The following is a 22,807-nucleotide window of genomic DNA, read 5'->3' on the forward strand; positions in this document are numbered from 1 at the left end:
TTTCATGGAACATATAACTTTTCAGCTGGGTTTTAAATTCTGGATAGGAACTGAATTGGGAAAGAGGCAGAAGAAAGACAGTCCAGGCAAAGGCAACAATGTGAGCAAAGATTGGAATACAGGGGATAGGTAGGACATATAATATTAAGCATGATCTAATGGACAGCATTATGAAACAACTTCCTTCCTTTCCAGGGTCAGCTTTTGATCTCTTCTCTGTCCTTGGCTCACTGAGCTATCATTGGCAAGGTTTATATACATATTTAATCTATTTGCTAAGCCAGGTCAAGCTTCCTAGCTATCCCCAGAAACTTTATGGAAAAGAGTACACTGATCAAATTAATGTTCATATATGGAGTATTTGTAATGTCATCTGTATTTAAAAGAAACAAGCCAGTGTTTTAGAGATTATGGCAGACCTGGGAAAATCACTGAAGTGGTTAATAAGGATACCAGTGCATAGTGTTTAATAACTTGATAATAAAAAAATTTAAATATAGTGACAGAAAATCTAGTGAAGCACATGTGACAGTATTACATGTATTATTTCTTTTCTTTCTGATGACCTAATTTATAACCTCACTTTTATTCCCACCATAGGTTAGGAGACTGATCTAAACAGTTGAACCACAGGATGACACAAACCCTTCAAATAATTTCTTCAGGGTATCCTTGACATCCTTGTTTCTCAGGCTATAGATGATGGGGTTTAACATGGGGGTAACAATACAGAACAAAACAGAGGCCAGGATGTCCACATCCAGGGAGTAGCCTGAGCTGGGCCGGTCATAGTTGAAGTTGATGGTTCCATAGTAGATGACCACCACAGTGAGATGAGAGGCACAGGTGGAGAAGGCTTTCTGCCGCCCTTGAGCAGACTGGATCTTCAGAATGGCAGAGATAATGAGGATATAGGAGACAGCAGTGAACAGGCAGGGACTCAGACCAAAGGTGGCACTGGATACATAAAGTGCAACCTCATTGGCTGAAGTATCTGAGCAGGAGAGCTTCAGGAGCAGAGGGATATCACAGAGAAAATGGCTGATCTGGTTGGGACCACACAAACTGAGAGTTGCTGTGAGCCCTGTGTGCATCAGAGAATTCACTATACTGTACAACCAAGTCCCAGCTGCTAAATAGGCACAGACTCTCTTGCTCATAAGGACTGGGTAGCGTAATGGATGGCAAATGGCTACAAATCTATCATAAGCCATAACAGCCAACAGGACACACTCACAGCCTGCAAAAGTAACAAGGAAAAAGATCTGGGCCAGGCAACCTTCATAGGAAATGGTCTTCTTTTCTCGGAAAAAGTTTACTAGAATAATGGGGACAGTGGTGGACGTGTAGCAGATGTCCAGGAAAGACAAATTACTGAGGAAATAATACATAGGGGTGTGAAGGACAGGGTTGATCTTAATTGCAGCTAATATGAGAGTATTTCCTAGGATAGTTATCAAGTAAATAATTAAAAACAAGAGAAAAAACAATCCCTGAAGGTCAGGGTGGTTTGAAAATCCCAGGAAGATGAATTCCATGACAGTTGTTTGGTTTTTCCTTTCTTTGAATTCCTGAGTGGCTGAAAAGAAAAGTAGGAGACACAACAATTGGACAATAGAAACAGACTAAATACAAGAAGAGTTCACAAGGTGAAAACTGTTCCCACTCTAGCCATAGTAACAGCCATTAGTAGATTTGACAAAATTAAGTTCATTCTTTCTCCTTTCCATGACCCCTTTAGGACAAAGTACACAATGAAGAAACTGAGATTCTAAGTTCTATACTGGACCTCAGAGAACATCTAGTTTCCTTATCTGACTAATTATACTAAAGACACAAAACATTAATTTCTGATAATAAAGAAAAGAAAGGGCCATCAAAAGAGAATGTTGTGGATAGGTGCAAAGGCACTACTTCAAGCTATTCCTTTTTTAAATGAAGGAATAGACTATTGAAACAAAGGCAAGCAAAGAAAAATAAATATATAAAAAGATGCCAATCAATTAAGGAAGATCTAAATAAATTATTGTATATATGATGAATAGAAAGAAGTATAGAAAGACTTATATGAGCTGAATCCAAGTGAAGTAAGCAGAGATAGGAAAACAATATTCATAATGTCTACAGAAGTAGCAATGGAAAGAAAACCATAATTGATTGACCTTTATTCTTGGAGACATCACTATGTTGGAATTAAGGTATAGTGTGTCCAACTGTAGATGATCAGACTAATACAAGCTCAGAAGGCTCTACCACAGGTCAAGTACAAATAGTTCCTATGAACATTTGGAGTGGAGATGTTTCTAAATTTGCACATCTCAAATTATTTTTGAGCTACTGGAATTCTGCTTCATCCATAGAACACAATATCTTCTTTAATGCACTATACTGGGTGATCTTTTGTCATTGCCTTCCATGTCACACAATCAATTCCAAAGTACATCATAGAGACCTTGAGAGTATACCTTCCTTTGAATACTATGTCAGTGATTGTGTTCTTAGAACTTCTCCATCAAATAGTCTTGTAGGCAAAAGTACATTTGGCATTTGAACAAATGGCCCACCTATCAGAGTTATGTTCTCTATAGCAGAGTTTGGATACTTGGCAGTTTAGTTTAAGAAAGGACATCCAGAGTCCAGTACCTTATCTTGCCAGGTGATCTTCAGAATCTTCCTAAAACAATTCACATAGAAGTAATTCAGTGTCCTGTCACGGTGCTTATATTTTGCAAAGGCTTAACAAGTATTCAATAATGCTATCATGACAAAGGCTCTGGGACCTTTAGTTTGTTAGGCAGTTTATAGCTTTTCTCTTCCACACTTTCCTTTAGAGCCTCCCAAATCCTGAGCTAGCTCTGGCAGTGGGTGCATCAATCTTGTCAGCTATGTGTACATTCCTAGAAATTACATCCCTTACCAAGGTAAATGAACCTATTCATAGCATACAAAATTTCTCCATTTGCTATAACTAAATGCTATACCCATTTCCCTATGAATGGTGGATGAGCTGGATGAGATTTTCCTGGTGTTGATTGTTAGGTCAAAATTAATATAAGCATCAAAGAATGGATCCATACTCTGTTGCATCTCAAAAATTCATGAACTGCCTCTCTCTCAACTTTAATCTTGGCTTGTAGTCTTTTCAGATAAAACAATATACCACCAGGATAGTAGTTGACCTTAATGCCATTTTTGTCCCCACTGAAGGTTTCTGACAACATTGCAAAAAACATGTCATTTCCTTATCACTAAGGAATTTGACTCCATCAGTACTGAGGTTGTGAGATGCCCCATAGATCTTTGGTCCATTAATACTCTTCAGGGCATCATAAAAGTACTTTGGATTATTACAATCAGAATAAAACTAAATTTTGTCTGCCTTCTTACTGACCCAAGAATCCTGTATCTTTCTAAGCTTATCTTGTACTTTACTTTAGATGATGTTAAACATTGCTTTCTTAAAAACGAAAGAACTATCCTGGAGGCAAATCCTGTGTTCTTATTTTTCATTTACCAGCTTCTGAATTTTACCATCATTTTTGTCAAAGCAATCTTGATATTTGTGAATGTTCTGTCCCAGATGAATAAATGCAGTGCTCTACACCAATTTCTGAAAGCTGCTCACTTCTGCTCCATTGTTTTCAAGCATGTGTTGACTCAGCTTTCCTTCCAAGTTAGCAATGAACTGTTCCTGCTCAGAGAAATCCCTTAATCTGATGACAATACGTCTTCTGGTAGTCATTTTGCCTTAGAGCTGCTGCTTTTGTGGAATGAGACTATTTAGTTTCAAAAGGATAAGTCTATGATCAGTCCAGCACTCTGTGCCATACACTGCCTTCAACACTCTAATATACTATCTTTTCTCCTTACAGCAACATAGTCTATTAAATGTCAATGTTTGCTAAGAAGTGAATCCCTGAAGTTTTATTGTATTTAGGTAAATGAAGACAGCGTTTGTGAGAAATTCATGAGACACACAGGTCTTCAGCGACTATTGCTGTTGCTGTTCTGACTCCATCCTCCCAAGAATTCTCTGACACATTTGACAGTCTCTACCTCCTCTTGTCTTAAAATCACAAAGAATTCTAAACTTGCTATCTTTTGGGACATTCATGATGATGATCTTTGAGGTAAAAAATAGTGAAGTACTCTGGGTGATGTCTTTTGATTTGTACACAAATTGGATTTAAGTAAAGCAGAATTACACAAAGATCTTGGTCTCACTCTCTCTTCCATTCCAGTGACAATAAAGTTCAGTGACAAAACAAAATTCAGGATGACTGGCGGCAGCTTGGGATACAGTGGATGACTGGTTTCTTACATGCCTAACTAAGCAACCTACAGCATCTGTTTCAATTACCTTCATGTTCACTGGAATAAATTATTATCATCAACTCATTTCACAGGAAGAAGTCTTTACCTGCCTGTGGTAGACACTCTCCTCAAGTAACTGAAGGTCATATGGTACCCTTGGTTAAGCCTCTCTGCCAGAATGATTTACCAGAGCATGGTCACCATGCATACATGCTACAGCTTCTTGGAACTACAGGTGAATGTTGATAGAATCAAGTGGACACCAAAGGTGGATGAGCAGCCTTGAAAAGGACTTGGTAGTTCTCATACTGGAGGTTCTAGTCTTCCATACACACATCCTACACTCCATGGCAAAATAATTGAAATTAATGTTATAGAATTATGATAACCAATTGAAACCAAATGTTATGGAATTATGATAACCAAACTTGGCCTCAAAGAAACTTCTTTGAAGAACTAAGGATCCATGGTAACGAAATAATGCTTTGAATATCAGGCCTGGTTGGTTTGGTTATTTTTTTCTTTCCTTTATATAATATTTACATAATTATATAATATAATTTTATTTAATTTTTATAATTATATATTATACGATATTATATATAACTTATAAAATTCTCTATTACAAGGGGTATTAGGTACTATAGGGAGTTGTCTATGAGGGGTTAAAGAGTAAGCTAGCTGAGGAAATGTCAGATGTGTAAGCAAAAGATGTCAATAAAAATATCTTTTAACAGTGTCAAGATTACAGTGTTCAAAAGGTGTTCAAACTGGCATGGAAAACTTGATACAAAAATATACTTTTTTAAGGTACATTTGGAAATAAGAGAAATTAGAGAAGAGACCCAATTATCACAGCTAAAGAGAACAACTTTAAGAGAGAAGAGAAAAAAAGAAGACAGAGATGCTCATTTTGTTTTTCTTTTTGTCAAGAAGAATGATCTTTGGACTGGAAAGAATGGAATAAAGAATGATTAATCACAACTGATTACTGCAAACCCAAACATTAGACAGATCTATCAGAATTGTTAAAGAGGGCTGACCTGTGTCCATTGTTCAGATTGGATCATCCACTCCTAAAAACAAATTGGTTTTCATCCCATTTGGAGCTGAAATAAGAGTCCAAGAAATCAAGTAAAGAGGGTTAAAAGAGAATTGACAGGACAGCAGCTGTGCTGTAATTATCAAGGTGGTTCTCAAAATACTAAAAATAGTAACCTCTTTGGATGGTATGAAGATATAGAAGCAAGGAGACTGACATAAAAAATATGATTTTTGGTCTACCCTGCCCAATGTTCAGTTGGCAAGAGAGTACTTAATGGTAATGCCATAGTAGAGCATTGTTGTCTGCCAGGAGTTCATTTTTAGAGTTGATCCTGCATCTTTCCCTCATTTCTGCCCTATAGAATTTTCTTTTTTCAGAACCCAGTGCAAGTAACATCTTCTATATGAAGATTTTTTTGATCATCCCCAACTCCTAACTGCCTTGAATTGAACTACTGTTCTCTTCATACACATTGTGTATATATATATATATATATATTATATATATATATATATATATATATACATACATACATATACACACATCTATAGATATATATCCAAATATATATATCTATATTCTCTAACACAATGCCTGATGCTTAGTAGGACTTAATAAGTGTTTAATAATTGATCAATTGGTTAATTATAGCTCAGTTTCATCTTTTTACCAGAGAAATAAGAGTCCCCCTCTTTTCTACCCTGGTGAAACATCTAAGCATTTTGTTCAGTACTGAATATGAGATTTTAGAAAGGATCAGAAGAATATAGATTTGAATCTGGAAAGGATCCAACTTAGAGATCAATTAGTCTAACCCCCTCATTTGATAGATGAAGGAACTGAAAAGGAAATAAAGGAGCAAAATGACTTACTAATGATAACAGTTAGCATTTATATTGTGCTTTAATGTCACATTTTATCCTCATAATGGCCCTTTGACATTGGTGCTACTATTATCATTCCCATTTTACAGATGAGGATACAGACAAATAGAATTTAAGCAACTTGCCCAGTGTGTCTGGGATGGAATTTGAATTAATGTCTTCCTGACTCCATGACTAGTATGCTATGCATGGCACTACATAGCTGTCTATATAGAATTTGACAAAAGTTAACAAGTGGCAACAGGGACCAGAACCCAACTCAGATGCTGATTCAAGAGTCTATTATACTATGTCCCTTCTGAAGTTCATTCAAAGGAGGAGAACCAGGCTGATAAATATATCTGAAATCATGCCAAATGGAAACTGTATGAAGGAACCAGATAGCTTCATCTTAAAGAAGCAACATGACATCTTGTCTTCCAAGAATGTATTTGAAAGATTGTCATGCAAAAGATTCATTCTACTTGGCTCTGGGGAATGGAGTTTACCATTGGGTGAGATTTCCAGGAAGGTAGTGTTCTGCATAGTCAGCTAAGAAAAGAGAATGATTTAAAAGGGGAATGGGATGCACCAGCAGACAGCCAGTTCTTTGGCACTAGAGATCTCTCAGCAGAGGCAAGATTACCTCTCAGCAAGGATCGCATATACAGGATTCAAACTTCAGGTAGAGAGTGAATAGGGGGTCTCTTTTCATTCTATATTTCTATGATTTATTATTGATTTAAATTTTTAAATACTTACACCATTTTATAAAATATATTACTCAAATCTATGAATGCAACAATTGGATTAAATAAGATTGAAAGAGTATAGACTCAGCTCTGTGAGGATCAAGATTTTATCAAATTCTACCTTTGACCCTTCTGGCCTGTATGACCTTGAACAAATCATTTAAATTCCCCAGTCTTCAGTTTTCTCATATGAAAAATGAGAGCTATGAGCCAGATGGTCTCTGAGGTCCCTTTCAGCCCAAGACTATCATCCTATGAACCAGGCAAATATCCTATTGGTTTAAGTTAGCTTTCAGACAATTTACACTATGCTATAGGAATTCAGGGGCAGCAAAGTGGCACTTTGTCACACAGCCAAGACTTGCCTCTAATACCTCCAATCCATTCCTCTGTCTCAATCTTTCAATCAACTTCCATATATGTAATTGCAGGCAGTATGATAGGAAAAGGGCTGAACCAGAGTTCAGAGACCCAAGTTTGAACCCTACTTGTCATCTGTGTGACCATGAGCTTAAAGCTCAATTTCGGGGAATCTCAATCTTCTCATTAATAAAATGACAATAGGGGCAGCTAAGTTGCACAGTGAATAGAGCACTAGCCCTGATATTAGGAGAACCTGAGTTCAAAATTGACCTCAGATACTTAACGCTTCCTAGCTGAGTGATTCTGGGCAAGTCACTTAACCCCAATTGCCTCAGCAAAATAAATGAATGAATAGATAGATAGATAGATAGATGAATTAATCAATAGATATATAAATAGATAGATAGGATGATAGATAAGATAGATGAATAAATAAAATAAAATGATAATAATGAATCCTCTAACACTGAGCTCAGTGGTCTGTTTTGTGGGACAGATTTTAAACTTCATTAGTTTAAAAAATTCCTAATATGGAAACTCCTTCCACCAATGAAATTGGGTGATTTATTTGTAATTTTTAGTTGTAAAAGTTGCCTGGAATAATGAAAAATTGACTTGCTTATGGTAACCACCCATATGAGTCAAATATAAGACTTGAATCCAGGCCTTTTGCTACTTTTTACTGACTTTTACTACTACTACTAGATGAGGAAACTGAGACAGATTAGTTGACTTGGTCAGGCTCACCCTGCTATTAAGTGACTCACAATATTCTCTCTCCTCAAACCTCTGCAATCGGGGATTTTCCCCCATCTCTCTACTGAAACTATTCTCAAAAAAGTCACCAATGGCCTCCTTCTTGTCAAATATAATGGTCTCATCCTCTTTAATCTCTTTGCTGCTTTTGACAGTCAATTAACATTTATATTAATTATGCTCTAGGCATTGTGCTAAACAGGAATAGAGGGAACATAACCCCTGCCTTCAGAGAGGATACATTCTAACAGAGGAGACACAACATTTAAATAACTGGGTACCTACAAGTGTAATAGAGGATACAAAGGAAAGGGAAGATATTAACAATTGGGGAACAGGACTAGGAAAGACCTTCTAGGGAAGGTGGGATTTGAGATGTCTCTTAAAGGGAGCCTGGAAAAGCAGGAGGCTCTCCCAGTGAGGGGACAGAGTATTCCAAACCTGGGGATCAGCCAGCTCTAAGGTATGGAGACCTGAGGTGGGGTAAGGTGTTGAAGGAAAGGAAAGTAACTGAATCACAGAATATGTGGAAGGGAGTAAAGAGCAAGGAGACTAGAAAGGTAGAAAAGGGCCAGATGATGCAGAGTTTTAAATGCCAGAAACATTTATATTTGACCACAGTGGATCACTCCATTTGATGGAGTTCTTCCCAATCCTTTCATTTCTCTAACCATTTCTCATGATGTCCTTACTCCTGTTGGATAAGAAAGGATAAATAACCCCCTTTATCTTTCAAAGACTTCTAAGATCTTCCAGATTTCTTAATATGAATATTCCTAAGGCTTAGTCTTTGGTGCTATTCTCTCTATATATATATTTTCCCCTTAGCAATAAGATTTAAAAATAAGTTCACGAAGCCTAGGTTAAGAACCCTTGTTCTAGGACCAGATGTACCCTCCCTTGCCTTGCATTTAAATCCCTTCATTGCTTAACTTCAAACTAACTTTCTACCCTTTATTACACATTACTTCCCTTCCTATACTATATGGAGCTTTCTTCACCCAGGACATTCCAAATGTTGTTTCTTGTGTCTTGGCAGTTCTAGAATGTACTTCCTCCTGATCTCTGCCTCTCTTAGTTTCCTTCTTTTTTTTTTTTTTTTCAGGTCAAGTGACTTGTCTAAGGTTACAGCTAGTAAATTCAAATGTTTGAAGCCATATTTGAACTCAGGTCCCCTCAACTACAGGGCCAATGTTCTCATCTATTATATCACCCAATTGTCCTTAGAACTAGGATGATTTCTAAGGCTCTCTCAATTTCTGATATTTCTTGGGCTCTTTAATGTTCTCTTTTCAAGGTCTAGTTCTCTTTTTAAAGATCATCTCTGGGCCACATATTGTTTTCTTAAAAATTGTCACTTTTTCTTTTTGAAAGGTCAGGAAAATAATAGAATATCCTCATTCATATCCTTGAAGATCTGTCCATCTGGGTCCAAAGCTCAGAGAGTTTAATATTCAGCTCTTGGTGAAAGCTTGTTTATGGAAGCAGACTAGGAGACATGCAATAAGCATTTTCCATATTTAAACACTTTTTTAAAGCTGCTAGCTTCATGGAACGATTTTTTTTCTAAAAGACAATTTAAAGAGAATTGTAACCAGGAGCTGGATTTGTTTAGCCTTGCTCTCCCCTTCAAGTTTTGCTGGGAAAGAAAATCCTGTCAATTCCTCCTTGGAAATATCTCCCATCTATCCCTTTTTTTTTTCCCCCACTATCACACCTCTAAAATGGACCAAAATCCCTGGACAGATCTTGGAACGGTTAGATGGTACAGTGAACAGGGTGCCCACCTGGAAGTCTAAAGTTCAAATTTGACCTCAGACACTGATTAACTGTGTGACTGTGGACAAGGCACTTAATCCTGTTTGCCTCAGTTTCCTCATCTATGAAGCAAACTAGAAAAGGAAATGGTAAAACAATCCATTTTCTTTGACCAGAAAATCCCAGGCTTTTCATGGGGTCACAGAGAAGCAGACAAAACTCAAAAACCATTAAACAGATCTTGCTTTCTCTGCTCTCTCCTTCATAAGTGATTAATATTCCTTATGTGTAGATCCAGTCATGTTTCCCTCCGACTCAAAATCTTTAGTGCCTTTCTATTGCTCACTGAGTAAAATTTCATGGCTTTTGTCTCACATTCAAAGCTCTACACAATATGGTAACAGCCTAATTTTTTTTAGTATTCTCCTATTATTCCTTTCTTTCTTACCCTCCCACTAACTGTGTCCTGCACTGAAATGCATATTTAGATTTGTTCACAGGATTACCTAGTCCTAAATTTGCCTATTGCTTCTCAGCCTGTTTAGTTTCTTCCTATGCTTTAAAACCCCGTTAAAATGTTTCCTACTCCATTAGCTTCCTTGATCCCCCAAATGCTATTGCCCTTCCTGCCTAGGAACTCTCAAAGTTATTTGTTCTGTATGTCTTCAGGGCATTCATTTATTACTGCAAAAATAAGTTTTCTAAAATATGTTTTGTCCCTCTGTTAGACTATAATCACCAGTATAGGGCAGGAAATTTCTTACTTAAGCTCTGCATCTCTCTCCCATTCTCCTTTCACCTAAGATGGTGCTCAGCACACTGTTGAGGCTTAAAAATATGAGTTGAGTTGAATTAAAAGATGTGCTTCCCCAAGTCACTAGGGCAAGAAAATGCTTTTCTTAGAGAAACAAAAGAAAAGTTCTCCCACCTCCACAGCAATATGTAGAAAGAATTTCTCCAAGGACAAACTCTGACCATAGGTTCAAAGAAATGGGCTGATTCCATTTCTCTGTGGTTCCAACAAAGAAGAAACATCTTTTTAAAGTAAAGAAACACAATGACAATTTAAGGACTAAGGCTATGCTCATGTTGCCAAAAATCCCCATGAAAAGTAAAAAGTTCTAGACAGTCATTATCTGACTGTCTGGCCAACAATCAAACAAATTATAAGCTTAGTTGGTTTTTAAAAAAAATAAATCTACTGCACATTTTGTCCTTACATAGACTTTGCTATGAAGAAACCATGATTCTAATCATTCCTAAGTTTCGCATATGATAAGGACATTATTTTGTCCATACAATCCTTAGAATAAAAAATTAAATGATAAAAATTAAGAACTTCATATTGATTAACCAAATTTCACTTACCTCTTTCTTAGTAAATTTTTTCTTAAAAAAAAAAAACAAAACAAAGAGTGAATTAACAGAATGTAAAACAGTGGGGAAAGTGTGGCCTTTTGGATGGAAAATAATTTCATGAGCAAAAATAAAAATTTGCCTTAATGTGAGACCAGGAGGGGAGCCAGTCTCTCACAGCTTCTGCCCCTGTACCTACAATGGAGTAACATAGCCTTTCCACTCATCCTTCCTCTCCTTGCTCCAACTTCTTGCCTCATCTGAGGGGTTCCAGCTGTGTGCAATAAGGGACAGCAGCCTAGAGACTTCCAAGTTATAAACAAGTTGATTTCCTATTAATTTGGCTAAGCCCTAGAGACTTTAAGCAGACTATATTCTCTATAGGGAAAACCTAGGGGGGAAATGAGTTTTGGAAAAGAGAGTATCAGTCTATAGTAAAAAGAGTAGAAAGAGGTCAAGGAGAATGAGGATTAAGAAAAGATCATTGAATTTGGCCATTAAGAAATCATTGGTAATTTTGAACAGAGCAGTTTCAATGGAATGATTATGTGGAAAGCCTGATTTTAAAGGGGTAAGAAAAGAATGGGAAAAAAAGTAGAGGCATCTGTTTTAGAGTACAACAAGCTTAGCTACAAAGGACAGAACTGATATAATAAAATAGAGGGAATGGAAAATTTATTGAGTGAAAGTTTTTTCAGGATGAGGAGACATGTTTGTAGGTAGTAAGGAAGGGGCCAAATGAGAGAAAGACTGAAAATAAGATAAATAGTGGAGATGACAGAGGAGGCAATCTGTTGGAGGAGATAAGATAGAATAGGGTCTCTTAGAAGGGTACAAATGTTAGCCTTGGTAAGGAATGAGGTCATTTCATCATACGAAATGGGTGAAAGAGAAAAAAAAAAGGCAAATGGCACCGGAGTGACAGGATACAAAGTACAAAAGAGACCAGAAAGCTGATGGTGAATGGTCTCAATGAGTCAAGGTTCTCAGCTGAGAGAGTGGGGGTTGAGGAGCATAGGAGATATGAAGATGGATAAAAAAGATTTGGAGGAAACAGAGAGATGGTGAGTTGATAAGGGAGATATAGTAGGATTGCTGAGCAGCAGTGAGGGCCCCACTGAGGTTATGTAACATAAATTTTGAGTAGATCCAGTCAGAATGGTTGAGTAATTTTCTCTAATTTCAGCTCATGTGTATGCTCAACAAATATTGGAGGTAACGCAAGCCTGAGGTTTGGACAGATGTGATCGAAGATGTGATAAAAGGTCTAGGAATTCAAGAGAGACAATCAAGAAGATTAGAGAGTGACTAATGTAGGAAAGATGGTCTGGGAGAAAACTGAAAGGTCAAGGATTGGAGGTTATAGTGTGGATGATGGCTAAAGTTTCATGAGAGAAGGCAAAGGAAGAGGTAAAAAACCAATATATTCTGGTCAGGGGATTTCAGAATTCTTGATTATAGAGATGATACATTTGTGGATGATGGAACGATCATGGATATGAAAATCTTTGTGTGTTGAGTGGACTAAGGTTGAGTGTCTTAGGTCATGGGAAGTGAATAGGCTGAGGATCTCAGTGGTTAGGACATTTAAGGGAAAATCAATATGTATGTTAAAGTCCTCTAGAATGAGGATAGAAGTTGGAGAGGAAAGAAAAATTGTGAACCAATTATGGAACTAATTAAGGAAAGCAAGGAAGTGACCTGGGAATCTATAGATAACAGCTACCAAGACTTTGATTGGGTGATAGATTTGAATCTCATGAAGCTCAGAGGATAAAGAGATTCCTTAGTAACTGAGGAAATGAGGCAAAGGGGAGCAAAGAGCATTCCTAACTCATCTGCCTCAATCACTAAGTTTAAGGGAATGAGTAAAAGTAACTAGTATGAGAAAAGATAGGGAGGCTATGTTATCATGGAGAAACTAGGTTTGAGCAAATGCTAGTCAGTGGATTGAGTGGGAGACCAAAAGATTGAAAATGAAGGAAAGTTTGTTGCCTATGAAACAGGTATTTCAGAGGGCACATTAAAAGAGCAAAATGGAATTAGGATAAAATGTTGGGGCAGGAGACTTGAGAATAGGAATGAGGAATCAGGTAGTATCTACTGAATAGAGTTTGAATGATGATCAATAGGAGTTCAAAGTCACTGGGAGATGACAGGTATGACCAAATACGAAAATATTTATTATGAGTGGAAGATGCCTCTTTTCTATCCTCCAGGAGAGACATAGCAGAATAAGGAAGCCTTAAAGTCAAAGAGGGGGACTGTTCCTTGCACTGGAGGTTCTTCACATGGAAGTTGAGGGATAAGATTGTAGCAAAAGGTGTTAGTTGCCCTGTGCTGCTATGCATAGAAGTAGTTACTAAAGAGCAAATGGAAGATGTCTAATCCAGTCCCGGAAGATGTCTAATCCAGTCCCGAGCAGTCTTTCTTTAGGAAACAATGTACTCAGTAAGAGATTACAATACAATCCAATAAACATTTACTAAATTCCTATTCTGTGTGAGGAACTATGCTAAAGCTGGCTATGGAGTGGCAGCAGGAAGCCATAGACTATCTCTCCAGATGGAAGACACCCAACTTAACTTCTAAAAACCTTCCTTTAGGAAACATGTTGCACCCAGCAGATGGAAGAGCCCAAATCCCAATGCACTTGTGCTCTAGTACGATATCTAATACATACAAATAAAGCACCTGTGTTTCTCTCCTGTATTTGAATATATTCCAGGTTCACAGCAAATTGTGAGTTTCAATTAACATAGACTCAAAATCCACAGTTTGTGGGCTCCCGTGTGTTTCTTTTACCAAGCAACCAGATGCTACATTATTTCAAAGCAAAAAAAATTAATTATACAGTATAGCAAAATGAGTAACAAGAAAGAATTTCCCAGTAGTCTACAATAAGTTACCAGAACCAGTGAGAAAGGCAAATCCAAGGAGCACACAAGTAGGAAACATATATGGCTAGGGAACCCACATGGAACACCTTTGGTCTGCAAAATTCAGGCTTTTGTCGTTATTTACTCCCATGAAGGAAGTATCTAGGTGGCTCAGAGGAGAAGGCTTAGAGAAAGTCCTGAATTCAAATCCAATCTCTGATACTTACTAGCTCTGTGACCATGTTTGCCTCAGTGTGTACATATATATGGAGAGAGACAGAAAGATATAGAAACAGGCAGAGACAGAGCAGGATAAAAAGGAGAGGGAGAAATGGACAAAAGGGGAAAGAAGAGAGAGAAAAAAGGAGAGAAGGAGAAGCAAAGAGGGAGATAGAAAAGGAGAGAGAGGAAAGAGAAGAAGGCAAAGAGAAAAGGAGAGAGATAATGAGAAAGGGAGAAAAAGGAAAGAGGATGAAGAGAAGAAAGAAAAGAGAAGAAAAAGAGAGAGAAGGAAAATGAGAGAGAGCAAGAGACTCATACATTATACTCATTATATAAATATATATTATATAATTATAATATTACATAATATATAATTTATATATATAATTTATAGTATATAAATATAAATAAATAAAAATTATAATAATATATAAATTATAATAATTATATTATATAAATATAATTATAAAAATATATAAATTATATAAATACTCCATTATACTTGCCAAGAAAAGCCCAAAAAAGGTCATGAAGAGTCAGAGAGGACTGAACAATGAGTAAACAACCGCAACAAGTCCCTTAAAGAGCCACCAGTGTCTTTTGATGATACATGATCCGGGGTTGTCTCTCTGATACCCTATTCTATGTGAATCCCTGAGGACGCTACTGGTTATCTTCTGAATTGTATCTTCTATGTTATCTCTTTCTAACAAAGACACTTGTAGTGTACTTCCACACTTGTAGATCAACGTAAGGGTTACTGACACCTACAAATAGACAGGCAGCTAGCAAAAGCTAGCAAAAACTCTTTAATTAATATTGCCCAGGGTGACACAGCCAATAAGAATTTGATGCAGAATTTTAATGCAGATCTTCCTGATTCCATGTCCAGTGCTCTGTCCATTATACCAAATAGCTGCCTGACTGATTGACTGATCAACAGATAGAAAAAAAATAAAAAGGAATGTTTTAAACCACATCCCCTTGTGGGAAATGGATTCTAGTGTGAGAGTTCGATCTGAATCAACAACATGAAATTATAGCATGGCTGGATTAACTTGAGAATAGTAAAACAAGTACACACATGAACATTTGATCAATACTTGGACTCAATGGACTCTATAACAGGACACATTTTATGATCATATATTTTATTTTATTCTTATTATTTTTATCTTTTTTATTTTACACTTAAATACAAAAGAAGGAAAAATATTACCATATGTATAGTAGAATATCAGAGAGGATTCAAAACATAAAACAATAAATTTTTATTTAAAGAAAGCCTGTATAATAAATTCAACACATTATGGTCAGAGCCGTTCATTTTTGTTTCCTTATAGGTTTTATTTTGTTCTCTTCTGTGCCCTTTTTACTTAATAATTTTTCCCCTTTCTTCCTCCCTACCAAGAAGGCTACAATTAAGCATGGATACAAACATATGTACATGCATGAATATATGCATACATATGTATAGCTATAAATTTATTAACTACATATACATATTATACTCACATGTCCACATGTGCATACATGTAGATATCTATAACACATGTATACATAGCTATCTATAATCACACATATATACACATGTATATTCATATGTGTGTATATATAAGGCTGTACCATGTTTATTTCCAATTGTCCAACAGGACACTTTTTAAAACATCTCACCAAAGCTGAGAGATCTCTCAAATTGAACCAAAAATGTGGAAGAAGGATTGAAAAGGAGACAATTTGGACCTCATCTACTCACTATTGAGCTCTTCAGAGCCACTTGAAAATTGTTATGACTGACTATACATGATAGCACTCTAACCTCATGGCTCTATGAAGGAAGCCATCTAAGGTAGACTGATTACCCTCCTTTTACTCTCCATGGCCACAGTTTCACTCCATTTTGCAATCATTAGACCATATCTAGAGTATTGGGGCCCATTTTGAATATACTGTAAGAGGCACACTGATGAATTAGTACAGCAAATAGAGTATAGAATCCAAAGAGCTGGGAAGAGTCTTACATATCAGTTCTTCCAAATCCCTCATTTTAAGAGATAATAAAAATGGAAACCCAGATATGATGTTTTTGACTGGAAGTTACAGGAAAATAATCAAAATGGAGAAGGGTTCAAAAACTAGGTCATATTAGGAAGGGTTGAAGGGACTGGACATGTTTAGTCTGGAGAAAAGAACTCTAATCAGAAAGATGAGGAATGTTCTTAAATGTATGAATTCTTGTCACTCATCTCATTCAATTAACGTATATAAATGTGTGTGTACATATATATGGAGAGAGACAGAAAGATATAGAAACAGGCAGAGACAGAGCAGGAGAAAAAGGAGAGGGAGAAATGGACAAAAGGGGAAAGAAGAGAGAGAAAAAAGGAGAGAAGGAGAAGCAAAGAGGGAGATAGAAAAGGAGAGAGAGGAAAGAGAAGAAGGCAAAGAGAAAAGGAGAGAGATAATGAGAAAGGGAGAAAAAGGAAAGAGGATGAAGAGAAGAAAGAAAAGAGAAGAAAAAGAGAGAGAAGGAAAATGAGAGAGAGAAAAATATATACTCAGTAAATATTAAAATATCATATGATAACTGACACAACTACTATAGAAATTAAATGAAGGATCAGAATTACCTTCATAGATTGAATGACATTTGAGTTAGACTTTGAAGGAAGTCTAATGCCCACCATGTCTAAACAGAAGTAAATAATTTTTTATCCTCTCAACACATATTTCTTTGAAAATTCACTCTTTCTGACAGCAACTTCTATAGACGTTCATAGAATTTTAGAGTTGGAAGAAACCCTAACAGCCATCTAGTTTACCTCCTTCCCAAAAAGGGATTCCTATTGTAACTACTAGAAAAATAATCATCTAACTTCTGTTGGAAGATTTTCAAAATGAAGTTGTGTACTATCTCATGTGATTGAGAATATTTCACTTTTAGATAGTTACAACTATTAGGAAGTTTGTCCTAATGACCCAACCATTCTGGAGAGTAATAGGGAACTATGCCCAAAGGGCTATAAAACTGTGTATACTCTTTGACCCAGCAGTGTCATTACTGTATCCCAAGGAAATTATAAAGGAGGGAAGAGTACCCACACGTGAAAAAATGTTTGTAGCAACTCTTTTTGTGGTAGCAAAAATTGGAAAAGGAGTGGATATCCATCTATTTGTGAATGATTGAACAAGTTGTGATATATAAAGGTAATAGAATATTATTATTCTATAAAAATGATTAACAATTGACTTTAGAAAGGCCTGGAAAGATTTATACAAACTGATGCTGAGTGAAACAAGCAGAGATAGGAATACATTGTACACAATAATAGCAAGAATGTGTGATGATCAACTATGAAAGATTTGGTTCTTCGCAGTGGTTCAGTGATCCAAAATAATCCCAATAGATTTTGGACAGAAAATGCCATCTGCATCCAGAAAAAGAACTAAGGAGACTGAATGCAAATCAACACATGTTATATTCACTTCTTTTTTTTTCTTTTTAATGTCTGCCATGGTTTTTCCATTTTGCTCTGATTTTTCTCTCCCAACATAATTCATAAAGCAATGTGTTAAAAACAAACAAACAAATAAAGAGAAGAAAGGATATAAAAAGGAAGTTTGTCCTGATATCCATTCTAAATTTGCTTCTTTGCCACCTCTCCACCCCTCCTCGAATTCCTCTAGATTTGGCCCCATAGGGAAAACAAATATCTAATTCCTCTTTCAAAAGAAGGTCTTTCAGATTCTTAATTATCATGTCCTTCTCTGAACCCTCTCTTCTCCAACATCATCTTCTGTGACATGATCTCAAGACTCTTTGCTATCCTAGTCAATTATCTCTGGATAGTCTCCAGATTACCATTTTCCTTCATCAACTGTGGCATTCAAAACTGATTATACTCATCTAACTATATGGGATATAACCAGATGATTATCTCATTATTTCTGGGAGCTATGTGTCTCTTGACAGTTAGGTGGTACAGTGGATACAGTACCAAAGCTTCAGGAAGACTCATTTTCTGAGTTCAAATCTGGCCTCAGAAACTTACAAGCTATGTGACTCTGGGCAAGTGACTCAGCCCTATTTGCCTCAGTTTCCTCATCTGTAAAATGAGCCAATAAAGAAAATAATAAAACACTCCAGTATGTTTGATGTGGTTGAAATTATTGAACAACAATATGCTTCTTATTCAGACAAAAATTGCCTTAGATATGTTGGCTGTCATGTTATATTGCTGACTCATTTTGAGCTTGCAATTTACCAAAACTTCATTAAAAAGAATTGTTATCTAACCATACTTCTTCCATTTTATACTTCTGAAGTTAGTTTTCCAGCTTAAATATAAGACTTTACATTTATCTCCATCAAATTGTATGTCATTAAATTCAAACTGATATGCTAACTTATCAAGATCTTTGGCTCTTAGGTCTGCCATTCAGTATATGGTCATTGTACTCCATTTTTTGCTAATTGGAAAAGTCTTTATCCAAATGTTAGGTATTATCTTATCCACTCTTTTATAAGGAGGATTTGAATACTGAAAGATACCCAAAAAAGAATGGTTACATACATGAAAATAATCAAATCAACTGTCAAAAGATATAAGATATCAGCTTTCTTACAGGTGAACAATTTGATGTCTAAAAGAAATACAAAAAGAATTTATGTTGAATAAAAACTACTGAAATCTGTGTCTAAAAATGTTTTCAAGTAGGCTATGAGCATTTTATTTACAGAAAGGAATGGAAAATGAATTTTGGCATAAATATGAAAGCTCAAATCAAATTATGAAGTTTGGAACTCCCATTTTCTTTACCAAATGTTCACTGATAGTCTCTTTAATGATCAATTTTATAATTTCCCAAGTTATAGAAACCAAATCCAATGGCCTCTAACTGGCAGAATCTATTATCTTAATTTTTTTTTAATTATGACATTTGCCCTCCTCAAATCCTGAGAAACTCTTATATTTTTCATAAATTTTTCCAATATCATACAGTGGCTTAATAATTATACCTGGCACTTCTTTTAATACCTTGTGACATAATTCTTCTAAGCCAAGGGACTAGAAACAGACTTTTAGGGGAATTTTTAGTTCCAAATGTTCTTACTCTACCATTTTATTAAATTCCCCTTTCTAAAAGCTAATTTGATCTGACTGATTAAATATATTACCTAACAATCATGATGAAAAACACACTGATCGCGGCTCAAGTGGAACACAGATTTAGAAGTGCAACACTAAACTATCAGAAGTAGCTCTATAACCCTGAGAGGCAGACAAAGTGGATCTGTTCTGGGTACCTGACTCCTCTTTTTAGGGCATGTGCTATACTTTAAGGATCATCTCCTCTGTGATACTCTTTATCCTTTTAGTCATTGCTCTCTCCCTCCTCAAATTACATATTATTTACTTGTCAACTTACAATAGAATGTAAATTTTGAGTATATGGATTGTTTTCTTTTATTTTTTGTACCACCAGTATCTAGCACAGAACCTAGAATATAATTGTGTATTATCAACAATCAAAGTGCTCACTGGAACAAAGTGAGGTGATCAGGCTCTACTGTTCCTTTTCTTACTAATTAGTTGCAAAAGCTTTCAAAGTAGGTGATTTTGTGATGTCAGGGACCATATTAGATGAAATTAAAGAGTTAATACACAAAACTGATGTCACTAAGAGGTTTATTAAGAGCTACAGAATGACTGGCTAGGAACAATGATGATGCAGAAAGACATCCTGGCATACAACTGCTTCCAATGAGCCTCCCAGATCTGTGATACATCTTTAGATCTGCTCATCAATAGTGACCTCCAGTATTAGTCAAGGACAATCAATAAATTTGACAATCCAGGTTCTCCGAAGCTATCTCCAGTTGTCCTGATATATATCTTGCCACTGGACCCAGATGACTCTGGAGCAGAAAGTGAGGCTGGTGACTTTGTACAGCCCTTCCTCACTTTAATCCAATTCACTTACAAGTCATGACATCTCTTTCCCAATGTCATGGTCCCCTTCGAGAATGAAGGACAAAAAACAGCCCTTTACAATTTAACAGACCTGATTTCCAAAATAAAAATCTATTTCTTTGATTTTAAAAATCTCACTTTGGACTCTAGAGCATTTTAATTATCGAGTATACAAAGTTTCTATGCTTTTGTATTTTTGTATATTCTAGATAGCTAAAGGTTGAGGAATGATAAAAACAAACTTTTTTTAAGGAAAGAATATTTACTTATCAATATGCCCATAACTCTTAGTAATGGGACTCCTTTGGAGGTCTTTTACAGGTCAGGAACACAAGGAGTAAGCAGATAGCCCAAAAGGCAAAGACATCATTAAGTCTGTCCAAGGTCCAAGTACACAATTTAATTCTTATCTCTCACAAGCCAGTTTCCAAACTTTAAAGCATGTGTTATAAATACAATAAAGAAATTAATATTCACTTAGGGTTTTTATCCGTATTTCAGGGATTTGTATTTATGAGATGGGCCCAACACACACTTGACAAGAATCCAAAGAGAGAACCCAAAGAAAATTGGCTTCTCTTTATTTATGTTGTCTTCTCTTATTGGAATGTAAGTTCCATCAGGACTGGGATTATCTCTCTTTTTTCTTGTTATGTATTCCCAGCACTTCACATGGTGTCTGGCATACTTAATAAATACCAGCCGACTTACTTGTTGTTGAATTTGTTGTTAAATTGCTGTTGGGAAGAAAATATAGACACTGACATTAAACAAGAAGATTTCCTATCTTATCTTACTGTTATAGGCAATAATTACAAAAGGGAATGAATAATTAGAACTCCTTGATGGAAGTAGGCAGATCCTATTTGTGGCTTTGGGACAGCTGAAAGATAGTCTGGTTATTTCAAGTTTAGTAAGTAAGGGTGGAGAGACAGTTGACTGGGAGCATATATTTTTATATGAAATTAGGGAGTAGTTGTGTTAAAGTATTAGTTTTGAGAGTTTGTACAGAGAGAGAATATTTGCAGGCTAGTTGCTGGTATTCTTCTACAGAATATCTATCAGGAGAGTTCAAATCAATAATAAAAGCTATGAAATGTTATTCAATGTATTTGAAATATGAATGACTTGAACTTTCCTTTGGATTTTTAGGGAAAGTTTCCCCTGAGCAACCTAACAATTCTATCAAGAATGTCACGAAGGTGGTCTCCTGCTGCCCTCTTGGATAATTTAGTGAGTTGATGAAGAGCCTAGAAGATTAGCTCCAGAAGTTTCAGGAACTCCAGGTGTTTATAGCTAAGAGTGGGGTTCAATAAGATTATCTAGTGAAAATAATATTTACTTCTCTTCAGGAACAAAGAATTATATTCTCCTTTCCCTAATGCTCTAGTCTCCATTTTTCAGAGAATGAGAAGAAGACCATATTATGCTTTCTAGTGCATCATTAGTTTGTCTTTAGGTGGGACACTTGATGGAAGAGGAGAGTACAATGATCTAATGCTAAGAACAAAGAGTGAGAGATTATTTTTTAACTACATAAACACAACCCACAAATTGAGAACCAAAGAGTTAATTTAGCATAATGGATATTGTGCTCAAGCGTACCTTGAAAGCCAACTTCTCAAGGATGTAAAAGCAGAAGGACATGGTTGAGTGCTTCACCTGAAATCAGTGAGATGTGACTTCAAATCCTGCCTCAAATGCTTGTTGGCGGTATCATCCTGTGCAAGTCACAACTCTAGCCTCAGTTTCTTACTCTGTAAAATAAATTCTAAACACCTAAGTCGGAGTGTTGTTGTAAGAATTGAAGCCTTGAAGTTCTATTTAAGTATTAGTCATTAATATTAGCTCTATTAATAGAGGTGAATCAGAATCAGAATAGGTTGACTGATATGATTTCTAGAGTGCCTACCACCTTTGAGATGCTCTAGTTTTGTGAAATTTTAGACACACACAGAAATTTATGTTTCTTAATTCTGTTACATATTCTTTCTTATTAAAAAGTTAAGTTTTAGCAAGATTCTTTTGGGAAGGGAGGAGCATATTATCATTTCCCAATGACTTTCTTCAATAATAGAACCTTCCTTTGACAACAGATAAGGACAATTAAGGAAAAAAAATCAATACACTGGCCATGTCTGAAAATGGCTCTTCTCACCTATAGTCTATTATCTTTCTTCCTAATATTAATAATGTTTTCTTTTATAGTTGTGAATTTTAAATTATATGTAAATTTTTCTTCTATTTTTTTACTACTCTCTGTTCCACTTTATACAAATCTTAAAGAGTTTCTCCAACTTTTCCATATTCATCATTCTTATAGCATATTTCATCAAATAAATAAAATTCATTAAATTAAATTAAATTAAAATTAAATAATTTCATTAAATTAACATACTACAATTTGTTAAATAAGTTCCTAATTGATGGACTCTCCCACTTTCCTTCCATTTCTTTGCTATGACAGAAAGTGCTGCTATAAATATTTTTCTATTTATGTATAAATATTTTATATTGTATGTAT

General features: G+C 35.8%; 1 protein-coding gene across 1 annotated transcript; it reads right to left on the reverse strand.

Moving 5' to 3' along the window:
• Window positions 1–614: 614 nt before the first annotated feature.
• Window positions 615–21,930, reverse strand: LOC127561243 (olfactory receptor 5V1-like). Its single transcript, XM_051996538.1, has 3 exons — window positions 21,889–21,930; window positions 14,976–15,075; window positions 615–1,579 (listed from the first exon to the last, which is right to left on the reverse strand). The coding sequence occupies exons 1-3, from the start codon at window positions 21,928–21,930 to the stop codon at window positions 615–617; spliced, it is 1,107 nt and encodes a 368-aa protein (XP_051852498.1).
• Between the last annotated feature and the right edge of the window lie 877 nt (window positions 21,931–22,807).

The sequence above is a fragment of the Antechinus flavipes genome, chromosome 4, assembly GCF_016432865.1.
Source record: "Antechinus flavipes isolate AdamAnt ecotype Samford, QLD, Australia chromosome 4, AdamAnt_v2, whole genome shotgun sequence".
Taxonomy (NCBI): domain Eukaryota; kingdom Metazoa; phylum Chordata; class Mammalia; order Dasyuromorphia; family Dasyuridae; genus Antechinus; species Antechinus flavipes.